This window comes from Pagrus pagrus (genome assembly GCF_965226575.1).
Source record: "Pagrus pagrus genome assembly, chromosome: 5".
NCBI classification, from domain to species: Eukaryota; Metazoa; Chordata; class Actinopteri; order Spariformes; family Sparidae; genus Pagrus; species Pagrus pagrus.
Window position 1 is genome coordinate 7,428,937 of NC_140189.1, and position 16,151 is coordinate 7,445,087.

Here is a 16,151-nt window from a genome sequence, read left to right on the forward strand (position 1 = left end):
AATATTACATTAATTATGATGGGCAAATAATTTAATATAGTCCAGACTTTGAGACAGGAAGTGCTAACAAGCTAACATGCTAACTGATTTCTGAGTTTTAGGACTACTGGAAAGTTAATTGACCCCCTCCAGCCAGTCTTTTCACTCAGACCATGGTGTAAGTCATTTATAAAACACCCTCATATGAAACTGACTGAACAGCTCGTCTGCCAGCGACCCCCAAACCAACATTATCTGAAAGTAAATAATAAATAATGTAATAAACGTACAACTGAAGACTGAAGCTGCAGAGTGACAAATAAAAGTCAACACAAAATAAATGCTGTCAGAGGAAAACTTAGATTTTATTAATTTCAAATCCTTCAGGTTGAACATGTTTTAATTATTTCAATACACGACTTCAAACAGAGGACGACCTCCGATCTGACCTCTGAGCAGTCTGATGTGTCTTCAAACCGTTCTGTCCACAGCCGTGAACAATACAGTTTGTAAAGGCCTCAGATGATTCATGGACGCCTGCAGAGAAACACGAGCAGTGATGAGAAACACCAGAAGAAACAAATACAACATAAAGGAGCAGTCTGTAGTTTAAAGGAGCAGTCTGTAGTTTAAAGGAGCAGTATGTAGTTTAAAGGAGCAGTCTGTTGTTTGGGGGACGGTGATGATAATGAGGAGAGAAAGATCTTCACTGACTGATTTTAAACAAACTAAATAAACAAACTTTATTTGTGTTCATGACTGAATAAACAAACTGACCGTAAAGCACAACACAATTTACACTGTTTTACTTTGTTTATATGTGGCGGACCCTGCCACCTTTTCTACCTTCAAACCGTGTTCTGTGTGTATGTGTGTGTGTGTGTGTACGTACCAGACACAGACGTAATACATCTGCAGATACACGTTTCTCAAGCCTCTACAGTATAACCCTCTGAACACATCTGAAGTGACGGCGAATTTACAGGAGCGCTTGCCGTGACAGCTGGAAACAGACAGGAGATGTGATCAGAACCAGAGGTGGACCAAACATCTGAATGTAGTTCTGGTTTCACTGCTCATCTCTGTATTTGTCCCATAATAACCATGGCCCTCAAGTGGACAAAACATAAATCATTTAAAGCACAAAGAAGAGGATGTTTTCTTACCGTTTTGCCACTATCTGAACCTGTTTGCTGTATCTGGTGCAGGGGTTGTTGTAATCGATGTGTGGGTTGCGTTTTCCCTTCACACATTGCTGCCCCCCGACCTTGAACGAAACATATGTCACCCTTAACTTCTTGCCGTTATCTGGAGAAGAGAGGAGTGTGAAGTGTCACATAATGAAGACATCGTTTCACTTAGTCACAAGTCGTATTTCATCGCCAGTTCAGTCCGGTTCACTTTGACTGACGGTGTGATATCTCAGACCAGTGAGGGCCTAACTGTGGTATCACCAGTGGTACTTTAGCTCCACCTGCTGGTCAAATAGTCTTTCCTTTTCTTGGATCAGTTGTTGCAGAGTTGTTGTGTGACTTGTGTCCTGTCTGTGCTCGCTTGTGTTTACTTGTTGTTTAGTTGTGTGTCTTTGCTCTGGAGCACAGTAACTGTGACTGTCACTCTGACTATTTACAGAAAGGTTCATTAATACTCACTGTCCCAGAGAAATAAACTGGATAAAAATAAGTAACAACTCAGTGAAGTCCTACAAAGTTTGGAGAGCAACGTGAGTCCAAACTCAGGCGTCAGAATCAGATCAGTGAATCTCTAATGTTCTGTCTCATTTGTTAAATCTGTACAAAGAATCACAAAACACTGTTTTATGAGGGATTGTGTCTGAAAGTGAATAAACCTTTGTTTCCAGGTTAAAGTTACAATGATGGTGAAGTGAAAGAGAGTGTTGTCTTACAGCAGGAGGCCTCAATGGTGTCACCGCCACAGGCCGTGATGCTCAATCCCTCTGTGAAAAACACACAGGTCAGTGACATCATCAGCATCATCATCATCATCATCATCAAAGTCATCAGAGTCAAACTTAACTAGTTCGGCCCTCGCCACATTGAACCTCATGTACATGTATCATGTAGATATATTCATTACAATAGGACATTAATTAAATTAAGGACAACATCAACACCAGCAGTACATTTATTTATATTAACACTCATAAATTGATCATTTTTAAAAAAAGCTGTAAAACCACCATAACAGTAAATAATGTAGATGAGCGAGCAGAATAAAAACTCACCAGCAGTTCCAGTGAAGCACCAAGCTGCAGCCAGCACTGAAACACAACACCAGCTCGTCTGAGTCACTTTAACTTTTATCACTTTCACACTGTCGACTGCTGCAACTCACAAACTGACAATGAAACGACATCTGATGCCAAAATAAGATCTGAAGAAGGTTGTTTTCTTCTGACAACATGACAGCTGGCATGGAGGTAAATTAAAAAAAAAACACAAGAGAAAAAAACCATCAGTTGTCTTTAATTGGAAATAAAAGCTGTTGTGAAGATGTGAATGTGTCCGGACCCTGTGAGGGTTCAGAACATCATCGCCCAGGATCAGTTCACCTTCAGAACCAACATCATTATTAGAAATGTCAACATACGTGTAGGAAGAAAGTAAATGACACATACGGAGTCATGGAGAGTAACTAAGTACATTTTCTTAGTCATTGAGTAAGTACTTTACTTTATACTTTACACTTGTACTCCACTACATTTTAGAGGCAAACATTGTACTTTAACTCAACTACATGTATCTGACAGCAGACACTGAAGCAGAGAGGATACTCACAGCCGAGGACGATGACGCTCAGTTGGACCATGTTTGCTTCTCTCAGCTTCTCTTCTGTCTTCCACCTGCAGACGGTCTGATACTGAGAGCATCTCTACGTCCAGGTATTTATGCATCTCTCCTCGCATGCAGACATGGAGACACCTCCTGCCGCCGGTGAAGGCAAACAGGACCTGGTGATGTGATGAGCATGCAAATCCCCTGTAGAGCTGCAGGGGACACCAGAAGCTGTTATCCAAGGGAGCAACTCATTTACAACATGTGTTGGTTCTGAAGGTTTTCTCACTCATTTCACACGACTGGTCACATACAAGGTCTCGAAGGAGAACTTAATCTTTGTGACAGTTTAAAAACAGACTCAGTGATCTTTTTATTTGTCCTTCATTTAGACCAGGTGAGTCATTAAGAACAAGGCCTTAAGTTAAGGAGCAGTAGTACCAGGTGTGGGCGACAGGGCCGGACCAATGTGGCTTTTTCTGGGCCAATTATTAGAAATTATTAGAAATCAAGTAGGCTGAAAACTGATATTTGGGAGCGATAATCATTCACAGTAAAAATGAAACTCTTTGTGTCAAAATATCGAACAACCAGCGACGAAATGAACCAGATTACAATTCGCTGAAGTTCTGTTCTTCAGTACAATTTGGAGGTACTTTACTTGAGCACTTCAGTGTTCTGCTACTTTATATTTCCACTCCACTACATTTATTTAAAACATTTAGTTACTAGTTACTTTACAGATTCAGATTCTTCAGTGTTTATAGGGTATTAACTGTGACGTGTTACCGATCAGACAGAGCTGTGGGCAGGACGTTGTGTGAGCGGATGTTGCATCACATTGTTTAAATTGGTTTATTTTATCTGCCATCTGACAGAATAATCACGCTACCGTTAATCCGAAAATCTGTGTGTCAGCCCTTTAAGTGCTGTTATAAAATACTCACGATGCACAACTGATAAGTGATTCATAATCAACTCTATTATTTCATGTGATACATAAATAATTAATGAACTAAGGTTAAAATTTACATTTGATGTGATTAAATAGATTTGTCTCATACAGTTCAGGAAAATACTGATGTGTAACAGGTAAATTAACATATGCGTTTAAAAGGGTCATAGCCACTAGTGTACTAAAATATAAAGTACTGTTGTATTTTGTTTTATATGTTTCTGTCGCGGAACCAATCTTAGTTTGTTGTGCCAAAGTCTCATTCAAATCCCTCAGCTCCCCATTTTCTTCCGCTTCAAGGCAGAAATATTCCTGACGAGCTGGTGTTTTTCTCAGTGACTGAGTCCTCCATGTCTGTGTGTTAGAGTGCTGTGTGCATGCAGCTACATCAGGCCAGTTCACCTGTAGTAACCTCCTCTTATTTTAAAACTCCTGTCCAACATCTAATCGTCCTGATTTGTAAACTATCGCACAAAGAAGCCACCTTGAGCGACAGAGCGTGCACGTATGGCCTGCATACATGGAAAACCAAGGGAAGAGATGTTTCTACTGTGTGGCCGATGTGACCTGAAATGTCATGAAGCACGACACCTCAAAGACAGAAAAATACTCAGAGTACTGCTGCAGTACTACTGACTGAACCTTCATCTCCCTGAATATTACAGAGGAAGAGAACAGAATGATTTTCTTTATAGAAGTTCATGTTGGTTTAAATCCACTGAACTCTGTTTTACTGGAAACATTTCTCGTCTCCTACGAAGGTGACACATTAGGCTTCAGGACTGAAACAAACACGGTGTCGCGATCAGGACGAACATCCTGTCATGCTACCTGTCATGTTTTAACTCTGGAGCTGTTGACATACGTTGACAGTTTGGATGTTTTCCAGGAGACAAAGCTTCAGTCAACAGGCTGACTGCTGGAAGCCGTTTGAACAAACACTCATCATTTGTTCAGTAGGTGCTGAGGGCTAATGTCAGGGCCTCAAGTTAACATGTTTTACACATTGTAGATAAAGACGACTTGGCCTGAGGGAAATATTCTGTCAGAAGAATTTATTTTTGCTTTAATCCTTAACCTTCGATACCTCGTTCATACAGTTTAAAGTTTGTGGCTCTTGTTAAGTTTCTCCTGCGTTTCTTTTTATTTCACGTTAACTTCTTGTTTTCTTGTATTTCTTAATGTCAGTGAATGTCTCCATGTCTCCATGATGTTGGACTGTATAAAGAGCTGCAGGTGTTTAACAAACTACATTTGAGAAGGAAGTGAACAGAAATATTGAAATGGATATTAATTGCAGGTTTGTCAATAGCTTCCAGGTCATGTGACCCCTTGAATCAAACTCAGTGTCAAAATGTCTTCCCGTCCTGGTTGAATGAGTCCTGATCACAGATGGTACATTTGTAGACAAACAGGCCTCAGTCGACGGGGCTCATCCCGGCTCAGCTCAGATTATTCAATAAAAATTGTATTAACAAAAACATGAGGAGCTATAATTCAATAAAAAGAGGTGTGTCTCAGTCAACAAGAAAGACTTATGTGGCATTTTGAGTGACCTGGAAGATATTGAAAGAAAAATGCTGATTTAATACAAAAATATTCATATAAAATATGACGAGCACTAAAACACATAACAAAGATGTGTGTCCTAATTATCCAGAGTAGTAACACAGCCCAGCACTGATCTGGAGTCGCTGGGTCAAATGACCTGGAAACTATTGAAAAAAATTGTATAATTTCATGAACCATATTTATGGACGGCCCCTCAGTGAAACCTCTGTGTTCTGTAGGTGATCCAACCGTCCTCTTACTGCCAACACCAGGTCCAACTGACGCAGCTGGATCTGGATCTGGAAACTATCTTCACCACAGTCCCAAGATGTTGCGACCGACAGCTGCACGCTAGCTCTGGCTTCAACAACAATAAATCAATCTTCCTCCATCCACAGTGGATCAGAGATATGTTGTACTTTATTAAGCTGGAGCAGATGAGACACAATGTTCAGGGATCAGCTGACGAGTTGACATTGATATGACAACCTCTCCTCAGTCAGACTGATGCTTTAGGCTCTGATCACTTGATGTTGGACCAGACTCCTCTCAGCTCTGCTCTCCTGCTGGGTTTAGTACATGTCAGTGACCTAGAGAGCAGCTTTCACTGCTTCAGTTATTATAAATTATAAATCATTATAATTTATTGTTTTGCTTTTTGTATGTGTATATGTATTTATATATCTGTGGGTATGTATATGTATAAATATATATGTATTTGTATGTTGTATGTTTTATTAATGAGTATGTGACAGTATCTGTATATCCCTGTTACTCGACACCTTGTTATTTCTGGTTCTTGACTTCTTCATTTCTAATATTTCTTGATGTCAGAACCACTTCAGCTCCACTTTGGACTCTTTTTTGGACTTGTGTGTTTTTCACTTTCATGACGACTTTTCTTCACATTCCTCCTTCAGTCTCGTCCTCTTTCTCTCTCTCTGCTTGTTTTCAGCCTGAAGACAGTCCAGCAGTTTGAGATGTCTTTAGAGGTTTTAAGTGCTCCCCTGATGTGCTTCGGTTCCTTCTCCTTCCCCTCTGACTTAGTGGGCCTGGTCTCAGCCTGATGGTTTAAGGTTCTGATGACCCAGCTTGTGCTCCAGTGAGTGATGAGTCAAACAGCAAGTATTGATCCGTGTGTAGGTTTTCTGTTCACCTCGATGTTGAGGCTTCTGTCTTCTTCAATGTGTACTGCTCAGTCCAAAAAGAGCATATGTTCTGTGAAGGCTTCCACTTCCCTTGCTCTGATTTTGACCCAGGTGTCGTCCACAAACCTGAACCAGTGGCTGGGAGCAGTTCCTGTGAAGGTAATCGAGGCTCTGCTCTCAACTTCTTCCATGAGGTTGGTCACTGTTGGGGACACAGGTGAGCCCGTGGCACAGCCGGGCTTCTGTCTGTAGAAACCTTCACTGGACTGGAAGCAGGTGGTTTCTAGGAGTTGATGACAAGAACTACTAACCAATCACTGATGGTGTCAGCTCTGTTTGGATCAATTAAGTTTAATACAGCTGCTGTAGTTTGTCAAATTTAAAGACTCAGGATTCTGTAAATAAAGAATTTGATTTTCTTTCATTTCTTCAACGAGACTTCACACAAACTTATCTTATGGACTAAAGACAGTTTGTTTTCCTTCTGTAGACGCAGCATAAAAGGACTGAAACCTACTTTTGTTTTTGAAACTTGAAACTTATGGTTTGTTCAAAAAATAATTTTTACCTTGTAAATAATGAAATAAGCGTCAAATACATTTGTTACAGAAATGAAACCAGTACAACAAAAATCTGCAATTTGTTCAACTTTATTGAGAAAAAAAACATCACAGAGCTATTAGTTGATCAATCAGCCATTGAGAGCTTTGAGTTTCATCTTCAGTGCAAAAAGAGGAGAACAGTGTTGAGGATGATGGATGAACTAACGGCTCTCTCGTCTAAAAACAAAAAAACATCAAGAACAGAATAAAACCAAAACACCTTCTTTTTTTCTTTTTTTTCTTTTAAAAGTGGACAAATCTCAGCAGCACATGAACCAATCACTGACATGCATTAAATTATTATTGTATTCAGTCTTTCACTGTAACAGTTGTCTCTTCAGTCGGGTGTTGCAGTTGGCACATTCACAGCTCACAGTCCTCAGCCCTTCTTCACTTTATTTATTCAGTTTAGGAAGCAGAAAAAGGGCAAATCAACAATTTAAAAGCTTTTTTAAGTCGACGAAGGAACGAAAAGAAACGTGAACAAATTGCCGTTATTGGCTGATGAGGAGGGGGCGTGGCCACATGAGAAAATCAAACAGTTTGTTCCAGCAGTGAGAAGATAAAGAGGATCACATGGCGTATTTCTGAGTCCAGTCCTGAGCTGTCTTGTTGTACCTGCAGACAGAAACACACAGGTGAGACGGTGAGCTGGTGACACACAGCAGGACGATGCCATGCACGCACACACACAATCATACAATCTGCTGCGGACATAAATATCATCAAACCACAGCGACTCGTTTTATTTTTTTTTTGTCCACTAAAATGTTGAAACAGCAGCTGTGGCTGCAGTGTGTGACAATCACCACAGTAACCACTAACTGCAGCTCACTGTCAGCTAGTTAGCTCAGTTAGCTGTGCAGCTAGCAGTCTGAACAGGGAGCTTGCAGCACCGGGGATGTGTCGTGTTTATACTGCCAGCACAGGAGCTTTGGACCGGGCCGGGGCTAACTGGTTAGCATGCTTTGCAACACAATACGTGGAGGTCATACAACTAAAGAAAATCTTTTAAATTCTGATGTTTTTAATGTTTTTAACCAAAATTCTGACATATGGCACCTTTAAAATGATAAAATAAACATATTTCCAGCTCGACACGCCATTCTGAACTTGGTGCTTCTGGAGCTTTGGACCAGATTACTGAGTTCTTTAATATGAGTCAACATGAACAGGATGGTGTAAAGTAACCAAGTATTTTTACATGAGTATTTCCACTTCCTTTATTTTGACAGTTCTTTATTACAATTAGGAAATATTGCACTACTTCTAAATAACAGAACAGTATTAAAAGTAGTTAAAATTAGCAGCATTTCGAGCAGCTACACTCTGAAACGCTGCTCCATACGGTAAAACATAATAATAAATACATTTAGCTGCTGAAATATTTGTATTTCTTACTTTGAAGTACTTCAGACTACGATCTGAGTACTTATTTTACCACTGCTGAAGTACAACACATAGCAGCAGCGATCATCTAATGTCCGTTAACTTCACAGAAAAGTGCTAATTTTATAACGTTCACTCGTCTGAGCAACTTTGGAGACAAAACTCCAGACAGGTAGTGAGACACGCAGTATTTTAATTTTTAAAAATAGAAAAGGTTTGTTTTGTTTTGTTGACTGAACCAGATGCTTCACAAGTTTAAACTGATTTATCTTTGTTTGTTTCATGCAGATTAAAACCAGCCACCATTAAAACAGCGATTAATTCAGACGCTGGATTAACAGAGAACACATCACTGTTTTCATGTTTTAGCTCGACGTTCAATCCTGCTCAACATTTTCATCCATCAGGTTTAATAATGATCATCTCGCTCTCTCCACACAGGCTCAGATGTTTCTGCTGCAGTGTGGAACATTAATGTCCTCTGTGATTTAAACTTTGTGCTTCTGCAGGAAAAAAATGCAGGTTTTTATAAAAACAGCTAAAACATGAAAGATCAGCGGTCAGACTCGTCTTTAGATTCGGAGCCATGCTTTGCATCGACGTGCTTCAGGTCCAGTTTGACTTCAGAGACACAGAAGAGAAGCTCAGGTGAGTCACTCTGCTCCAATCAGACGGCAGCTCAGCTCTTACCCTCACAGCATGGCATACTTCTCTGTCCACTCCCTGGCTAGTCTGTTATACCTGAGACCAATGAGCAGGACTCTGGTTAAAGACCTCAAACAGGTTCAACCGAAGCTCTAATGTTTCAGTTTCTGTCTTCCTCCAGAGAAACGCCATGAAAACACAAAACATGTCACACACAGAGCTGCTGCTGAGCCTCGACCTCCATCAGAGCCTCGACCACCATCAGAGCGACATGTTAAGAGTCGACACGTCGTCCAGCTTCCGTCTGCTTTGTGAAGACGAACGTGTTTTCTATCTGATTTCTCAGCTGAACTGTTGGTCTTTTATTTACTTCAAACATTTTTCTAGAAAACTCTTTTAATAAATCAGTATTTTAGATGAGTTCTGCTGTCAGTCATCAGATTCATTAACTGGCTGTTTGTTCCTGATGTTTTGTAAATTAAATAAAATAAAAAGGATATTTATCCTATAAAAAGTTCAATAAATCAACTTTTAAACATGTAAAAACAAAAAGCTGTTTAGAGTTTGTTGGTTTGTTTCTTACTGACAGAACTTGTACTTGTTCTTTTTAAACAAGCTTTATTGAGAAAAGTTGATTTAATTTATTTATTACAGTAAATGTGAGTTATGGAAAGAATAAACAATAGAAGAATTTAACTTTTGGGTCTGCTATTTGACATCTCTAATAAAATAGAATAGTTTTTGCCGATTGATAATTTGAGTTTTACATTTTTCAAAAGTCCTCAAAAAACAGCCATCTTTAAAGTATATAAAAATAAAAAGAGGGTAATCTTTTAAAATCCTGTCATCTTGTGGATAAAATAATTTGCTAAGATACCGATCAAGTCAATTGTGTAAAACTGTTTCAAGATAAGTTATTCATCAGTCTGTCAGTGTGACATCTTTATCTGATATTTCTGAAATGTTACATGAAAACCATCTACGAACACAAAATGTGTCTTCAGCAGTCGAACCTCTGTGAGTGTATCTGGTGACGTGAGCTCAGTCTCTTGTAGTTTCTGATTGGACAGGTAGAAACTCACCTAACAGGGTCTGTTTTGTAGATGCGGGCGATCTCTGGCACTAACGGGTCGTCAGGATTCGGGTCACATAACAGAGAACAAATGGACAAAAGGACTGTGGAGAAAAAACACAGAACTTCAGAAACAATCTGACAAGAGTTTCACAGCTGGGATCACAGCGTCTCCGTCCAGCTGAAGGCGACCCGTTACACTCTGACCGGATCATTTTAACAAAGACAACCGTCACTACTGTCGATGATTATGATAAATTTCTACATAATTAAACTACACAGCACCGTACAGGTTATAATCTGACTTCTACACAACATTTAAGATTAAATAATATCATGAGTCATGAAAGGGTTCAACATAAAAAGTAGTAACTGATTTAGAAGGAAAATAATAAAAGTTTGTGTCTGAATAAAAGATCTATAACTGTTTACCAAAATAAAACCAGTGCTCTTCACTTGTTCACTTCTCTTTTAGTAAAATTGATGATTATGAATCTTAATGATCCGTCTTGATTCCGCCTCAGCTCTCAGAGTTAAAGTCAGACTGCCGCTCACATCTTCAGTTCTCACCTTTAGAGATAGTTAATGCTGGAGACCACTGTGATCTCAATATATCCAAGCAGATGCTGCCGTTACTGTTAATATTTGGGTGATAAATTCTTGTTGTGAAGGCGACCTGAAGAAGAAGGAAACAGGAGAAACAGATCAGAACAGCCTTCAGTGTTTCTTGGTCATGTTGGCTTCAGCTTTGTATCATTTTAAAACTTTACCGTGTAATCGTTACAAAATGTACACAAGATCAACACAACTGTCTCTGTTCTCCACTGACTGCACTGTGTTATGTGTTGTATGTCGTGTTGTTTGTGGAGGTGTTTACTGACCTTGGGTGGTTTGAAGGGATAATCTGTGGGGAAATGAATAGTGAGGAAAAACACACCACCCTGATAGGGACTGTCAGGCTGCAACAGAGAACACACACACACAGGTTACACACTCATGTAGTTACACACATGACAACATGCAACTGATATTAACAGAGTTCAGTTGGATACTTACAGGCCCCATAATAGTAGCTTGCCAATGAAACACTGGAGAAAAGACAAGAGGGCGGTTAATAAAGAACATCATGTGTGTGTCACATGAACACATGATGTGTGAAATGTGTCTTACTGTCTTCTCCGACTGGTCCAGCAGAGCACTGAGCCGGAGGATCTCTGGACAGATCAGTTAGCTCCTGAAAACACACACAAGAAAGAAATCTTAAATAAGTTGGATGTTAAGGTTTTTAATATTATGTCACCTGGAAAATAAGACACACTCATCACATAAACGTTGGAACTAAAGGATCTGCTGATCAGTCAGAGGATCTCTGGTTGGTTTGTGTTCACGTCTGTTTCCTGTTTGGTGGAAGTTATTTTACACACATCCGTCCTGAACCAATCACATCGCAGACAGAACATGCGTCATGTTTGTCTGTGGTTGTTTAGTGTTTTGCATTTTGTTCTGCTCGACTGTTTCCTGTTTGAACACACAGACACACACACACACACACCTGATCTAACAAAGAGTTAATCTCCTGACTCAGTCTGAGCTCAGTCTCTTCAACACGTTGGACCAACTGAACCAGTTCATCCAGTATTCAGCTGCCAGTAGAGACGTGTACCATCCTGATGAACCCAGTGACGCCCGCTGTGGTTCTCATGTGTTACAGGCGTCTTTTAAAATCACCACTGAAAGCTCCTCTGAATGTTATAGTTCAGATTCAGGGGCGGATCTGAGATTTGTTAAAGGTTACGTGACCGTAAATGTTAATTGATGAATAATCAATAGACTAAAGCTGCGTTTACACAGCAGGAACGTTCCTCAGAGATGAGGAACCTTCAGAGGAACTCAAACACTCGCCTGTTCCTGCCTGTTGCCTTTGTAAAAGTCTTCTGTGTCATTTTATATTGAAATGTTTTGTGTTTTTGACTGTTGGTCAGAATTAGAGCTTAAACTAACTATCATCTTCATTATCGATTAATCTGCCAAATATTTTCACAATTACCGACTCATCGTTTAGCCTATAGAGTCCAAAGTGTCTTCAAATGTCTTCTTTTATCAAACCAACAGTTTAAAACTCAAAGACTCTTCATCGGCTGTGAATCTACTGAAATGACAAAGAAAAGCAGCAAATCGTCACATTTAAGAAGCTGGAACCAGACAATGTTCGACTGAAACGATTTATTGATTATCAAAATATTTGCCCACTAATTTTCTCTCAATCGACTAAAAGATTAATCGAGTAGTTGTTGCAGCTCAAGTCAAAATCATCGAGTAAACTCATGACCAGAAGATTTTGGAAGGACCGGATCCTTTTCAAGATGTCTCGCTCTAATTCGTTTGGTCAACACTGATTGATTGACACAGCAGAGTTAACTTGAAACAGAACCAAACTGATTTAATGTTAAAGCATCTTTCTGATGTCCATGTTCTCCTGCAGCATGTTGAGCCAGTTTCCCCCGAACCAGCAGAACCACAAGCACTGTTTGTATTGTCCAAAACACAAAGATCTTCAGTTTAATATCATATTTAACAATGAGAGAATTCATTGCTGCTCAATTTAGTCTTGATCACTTTAGTTTTATGATCGATCAAACGCTCGTCATCTATCAAACAGGACCTCTCAGATCTGCTGCCCTACAGTACCACAGACAGAGACATTTATTTTGAAGGCTGAACTTTAGCAGCTCACACATGAAGCCCTCTCTCTCTCTGTGTGCCATGTGAAGGCAGCATTAAAAACAAACTGAGACACACGGGCCAGGCCGGTACTGATGTGTAAGCAGCAGCTCTATTTTTACTGTGCGGACAGAAGAGTCGGAGGCCAGATCAGGAGAAAACACACGGCTGCTTATAGGACGACCGCTTTGGATTTCCAGCCTGCAGGTCTCTCTCAAGCCAAACTGTGTGTGTGTGTGTGTGTGTGTGTGTGTGTGTGTGTGTGTGTGTGTGTGTGTGTGTGTGTTGGTATGTGACATACAGGCTCACACACAGCTCAGCTTTCAGGTCTGACTGAGGAGAGAAAACGTTCAGGAATTCAGACACTGACTGTGACAGAGGCAGCTGGGGGTGCAGATACTACACGTACACACAGTATTATGGTTATTAATTAAATACTTCACTGGTTTTATTGATCCATTCAACAAATATAAAGTCATGTTCCACTAAATACGTCCGCTGGAAAACCCTCAGAGACACTGGTTCGTCTTTCTATCGCTTACTGTGGACAGCAGAGCTTTTCTTAACCATTAAAAGTGTCTAATAATTGCTTTATAAAATATCATTAAGCACACGAGCTGCCTGATTCTTCTCACCTACACTAGTTCCTGTTGTTCAAATATAAAGAAGGAAGTTAAATTGAGTTTTTAGACACTGAAACAGTCAGTTTTGATTCTCTGACTTTGGTTTGTACTCACATTTGTTTGATCAGCATTATCTTTAAAAGCGACATCAGACGGCTTCGTGATCACATTTCAACCCAACTGAATCGTTACAGTCTTTACATTGTTGTTTATTATTTAAATCCACACAAATCTGATTCATTTAGCAGCACGGTTTTTTAACAGGAAGGTAAACATACCCGTCTTTCCTTCCTCTCAGCACAGGAACTGTTTGACGTCACACCGCTAGTAACTTGTGGACTCACTGACATTAAATTTTATTTTATTGTTATTATCGTGTGAAAATACAACAAAAGGCATCCTGTGACTCCGAAAAGTCAGAACTTTATTCATCCCAAAGGACAGTGTTGTGCAGCAGTTTCAGTGCAAGTATCAAAAAGGTGCAAATTATTTTATACAATTAAAACCTCATATTTTGATTTTATGCCATTACAGTGTGGATCTCGGCCCGTGGTGGTTACTTTGCGTTTCATTTCAGTCTGCTGGGTCTGTGTTGATGTAACAGTGCTGACGAGAACCGTGACATTTAAAAGAGAAATACTGATAGTGTTAATAATACACATGTTAATATGTGTAAATCTTTTGTTTATCAGTTCATCTGGTTTCCTTTTTCACTATTCATGAATTTTTTTCTTTTTCTTTTGTTCAGTTGTGGTTTTATTTGACAAAAAAAAGAGACAAAACAGCAACTTAAGTTAATTATTCTTTGTTTTAGATTTTCTGTAAATATCAGGATAACAGTCATGTTCCCTCACGTTTGGAGAAAATGATTTTTAGTTCAGCAGCAGCTCACTTCATTCTTCTTTCAACATGTTTTGTCTCATATTTTACCAATAGAAAAAATTGCAGCCGTGTGATTTCAATCTTGCACATTTCAAACGTTTGATCAGACAAACTGAACTGATCGAACTGAATTTTCCTCAACCGTCTTGTTTCGTCCAGAACTCAACAGATCTTCAGTTTACTGTCGCAGAGGAGGAAAGAAACATTCACATCTAACAAGCTGACATCACACATTGAGGAAGAAATCATTTATTTACTCAAAGTGATCAATAGATTATCAATATAGTTGGTGATTAATTTCATAGCTGACACAAATGTATCAGGATTAACACAGTGGAAATAAAACAACAGAATTAATAATAATTCATTGTCCTTGATCAGATGTTTATTCTTGTTCAACTGTTATTCACAGATCAGATACTGACACATAAAACACAGTCTGGGGGATTTTCTTATTATATTTTGTGGAGCTTTACGTGTGAGGAAAACTTAAAATATAAGAAAAACTTTAAAAATGTGTCAATTTAAATAAATATAGATAAATATGATAATAAGCAATGTAAAGGACTGTTTTGATTTATGATCCCAATTCACGTGCAGGTGAGACCAGAATCAAAAGCTGTTTGGATCTTTTGTGATATAATCTTATAATTTTATTGAGTATAAACTTGAAGGACAGATTTCAGGGTGAGAAAAGCTGAAAATGAAACTGAAACCTGAATGTGGACAAAACAGAAGCTGGTGTCACTGAAATAACTGCAGATTAAACTGTTATTTAACTGGATCTGAAGAGAAATACATGACAGAACATCTGAGTCAAAGGCCTGACACTGAAGCTAAAGCTAACATCAGCTCAGTAAACTGAACCATTGTTTCATATGAAACCTTACAGTCCGCCGCGGGGGGGGTTCTGTCCAAACCCGGCCTCAACCAACACCGATACACGTGAACACAACACAGAAAATACCTGAACACGTCCCCTCGGAGCTGGAACCAAACCCCGGCTACAATCCGACCGTTTAAACCGAATGTTGTCTCATCGGCAGCAGCTGTTTCACTGAGAACGAGCTAACGCTGCTAGCTAGCTGAGAACTAACGGCACAAACATCATCTTAAAACGACCCACGTCAGACTGTGGTTATAATTAAATATGATAATAAGGTGGTTCGTTACCTTGGAAATTCGTTTTAAAGCCATTGTGTCTGCGTGAAGGGACCGGCTGTCGAGGAGAAGGTGGAGGAAGAGGAGGAGGAGGAGGAGGAGGGCAGGCCAGCTAGGTGCCGCTAACTAACTAGCATCTAGGACTTTGCTAGCTTTTGTGGCTGGCTTGAGGCGCTAAGCTAAGCTAGCTGTGCTACACATACGCCGGGTAAACTACAAACTGTTAAATCTTAAATCTCGTCTTTTTCACCGACTACAGCTCAGTGTGGAGACTGACTCCACCGCACGTCAGCCCCGACTTCAGGCTGACACTCGAATAATGGACCGGACCGACCGCAGAGGCTCAAAATGTCTTCCGTTACCCACAGAGAGCAGCTGTCAGAGGACCGGGAGCAGGAGGTCTCACTCTGACTCTGTTTCAAGACACCACAAGAACTACACCCAACAACATGGCGTCAAAATAACGACGATTTATCAGGAGGAATAAAATCAAGTAATATCATCAAGAAAAGAACACATTACAAGAGTAGGTTGTAACATTTAAAGACTAATAAGGTATGATTTTATTTGTAAGTCATGATATTAATAGAATAATAATTAAATATGAATTAAATATTTATCATTTTCA

General features: G+C 39.6%; 2 protein-coding genes across 3 annotated transcripts; both read right to left on the reverse strand.

Moving 5' to 3' along the window:
* Window positions 1-320: 320 nt before the first annotated feature.
* Window positions 321-2,854, reverse strand: LOC311257389 (uncharacterized protein). Its single transcript, XM_084352993.1, has 6 exons — window positions 2,778-2,854; window positions 2,225-2,260; window positions 1,886-1,936; window positions 1,146-1,287; window positions 872-982; window positions 321-516 (listed from the first exon to the last, which is right to left on the reverse strand). The coding sequence occupies exons 1-6, from the start codon at window positions 2,806-2,808 to the stop codon at window positions 507-509; spliced, it is 381 nt and encodes a 126-aa protein (XP_084209119.1). The 5' UTR covers window positions 2,809-2,854; the 3' UTR covers window positions 321-506.
* A 4,208-nt stretch (window positions 2,855-7,062) lies between these two features.
* Window positions 7,063-15,929, reverse strand: ube2d2l (ubiquitin-conjugating enzyme E2D 2, like). 2 transcript variants are annotated; one of them, XM_084352404.1, is made up of 8 exons: window positions 15,536-15,929; window positions 11,307-11,370; window positions 11,193-11,224; window positions 11,018-11,095; window positions 10,707-10,812; window positions 10,147-10,240; window positions 9,110-9,160; window positions 7,063-7,648 (listed from the first exon to the last, which is right to left on the reverse strand). In XM_084352404.1, exons 1-7 carry the CDS (start codon window positions 15,557-15,559, stop codon window positions 9,112-9,114), a joined length of 447 nt encoding a protein of 148 aa, XP_084208530.1. In that variant the 5' UTR covers window positions 15,560-15,929; the 3' UTR covers window positions 7,063-7,648; window positions 9,110-9,111. The 2 variants fall into 2 exon arrangements, with proteins under 2 accessions (XP_084208530.1, XP_084208531.1); XM_084352405.1 differs by lacking the exon at window positions 9,110-9,160 and having other exon boundaries at window positions 15,536-15,925.
* Window positions 15,930-16,151: the final 222 nt, after the last annotated feature.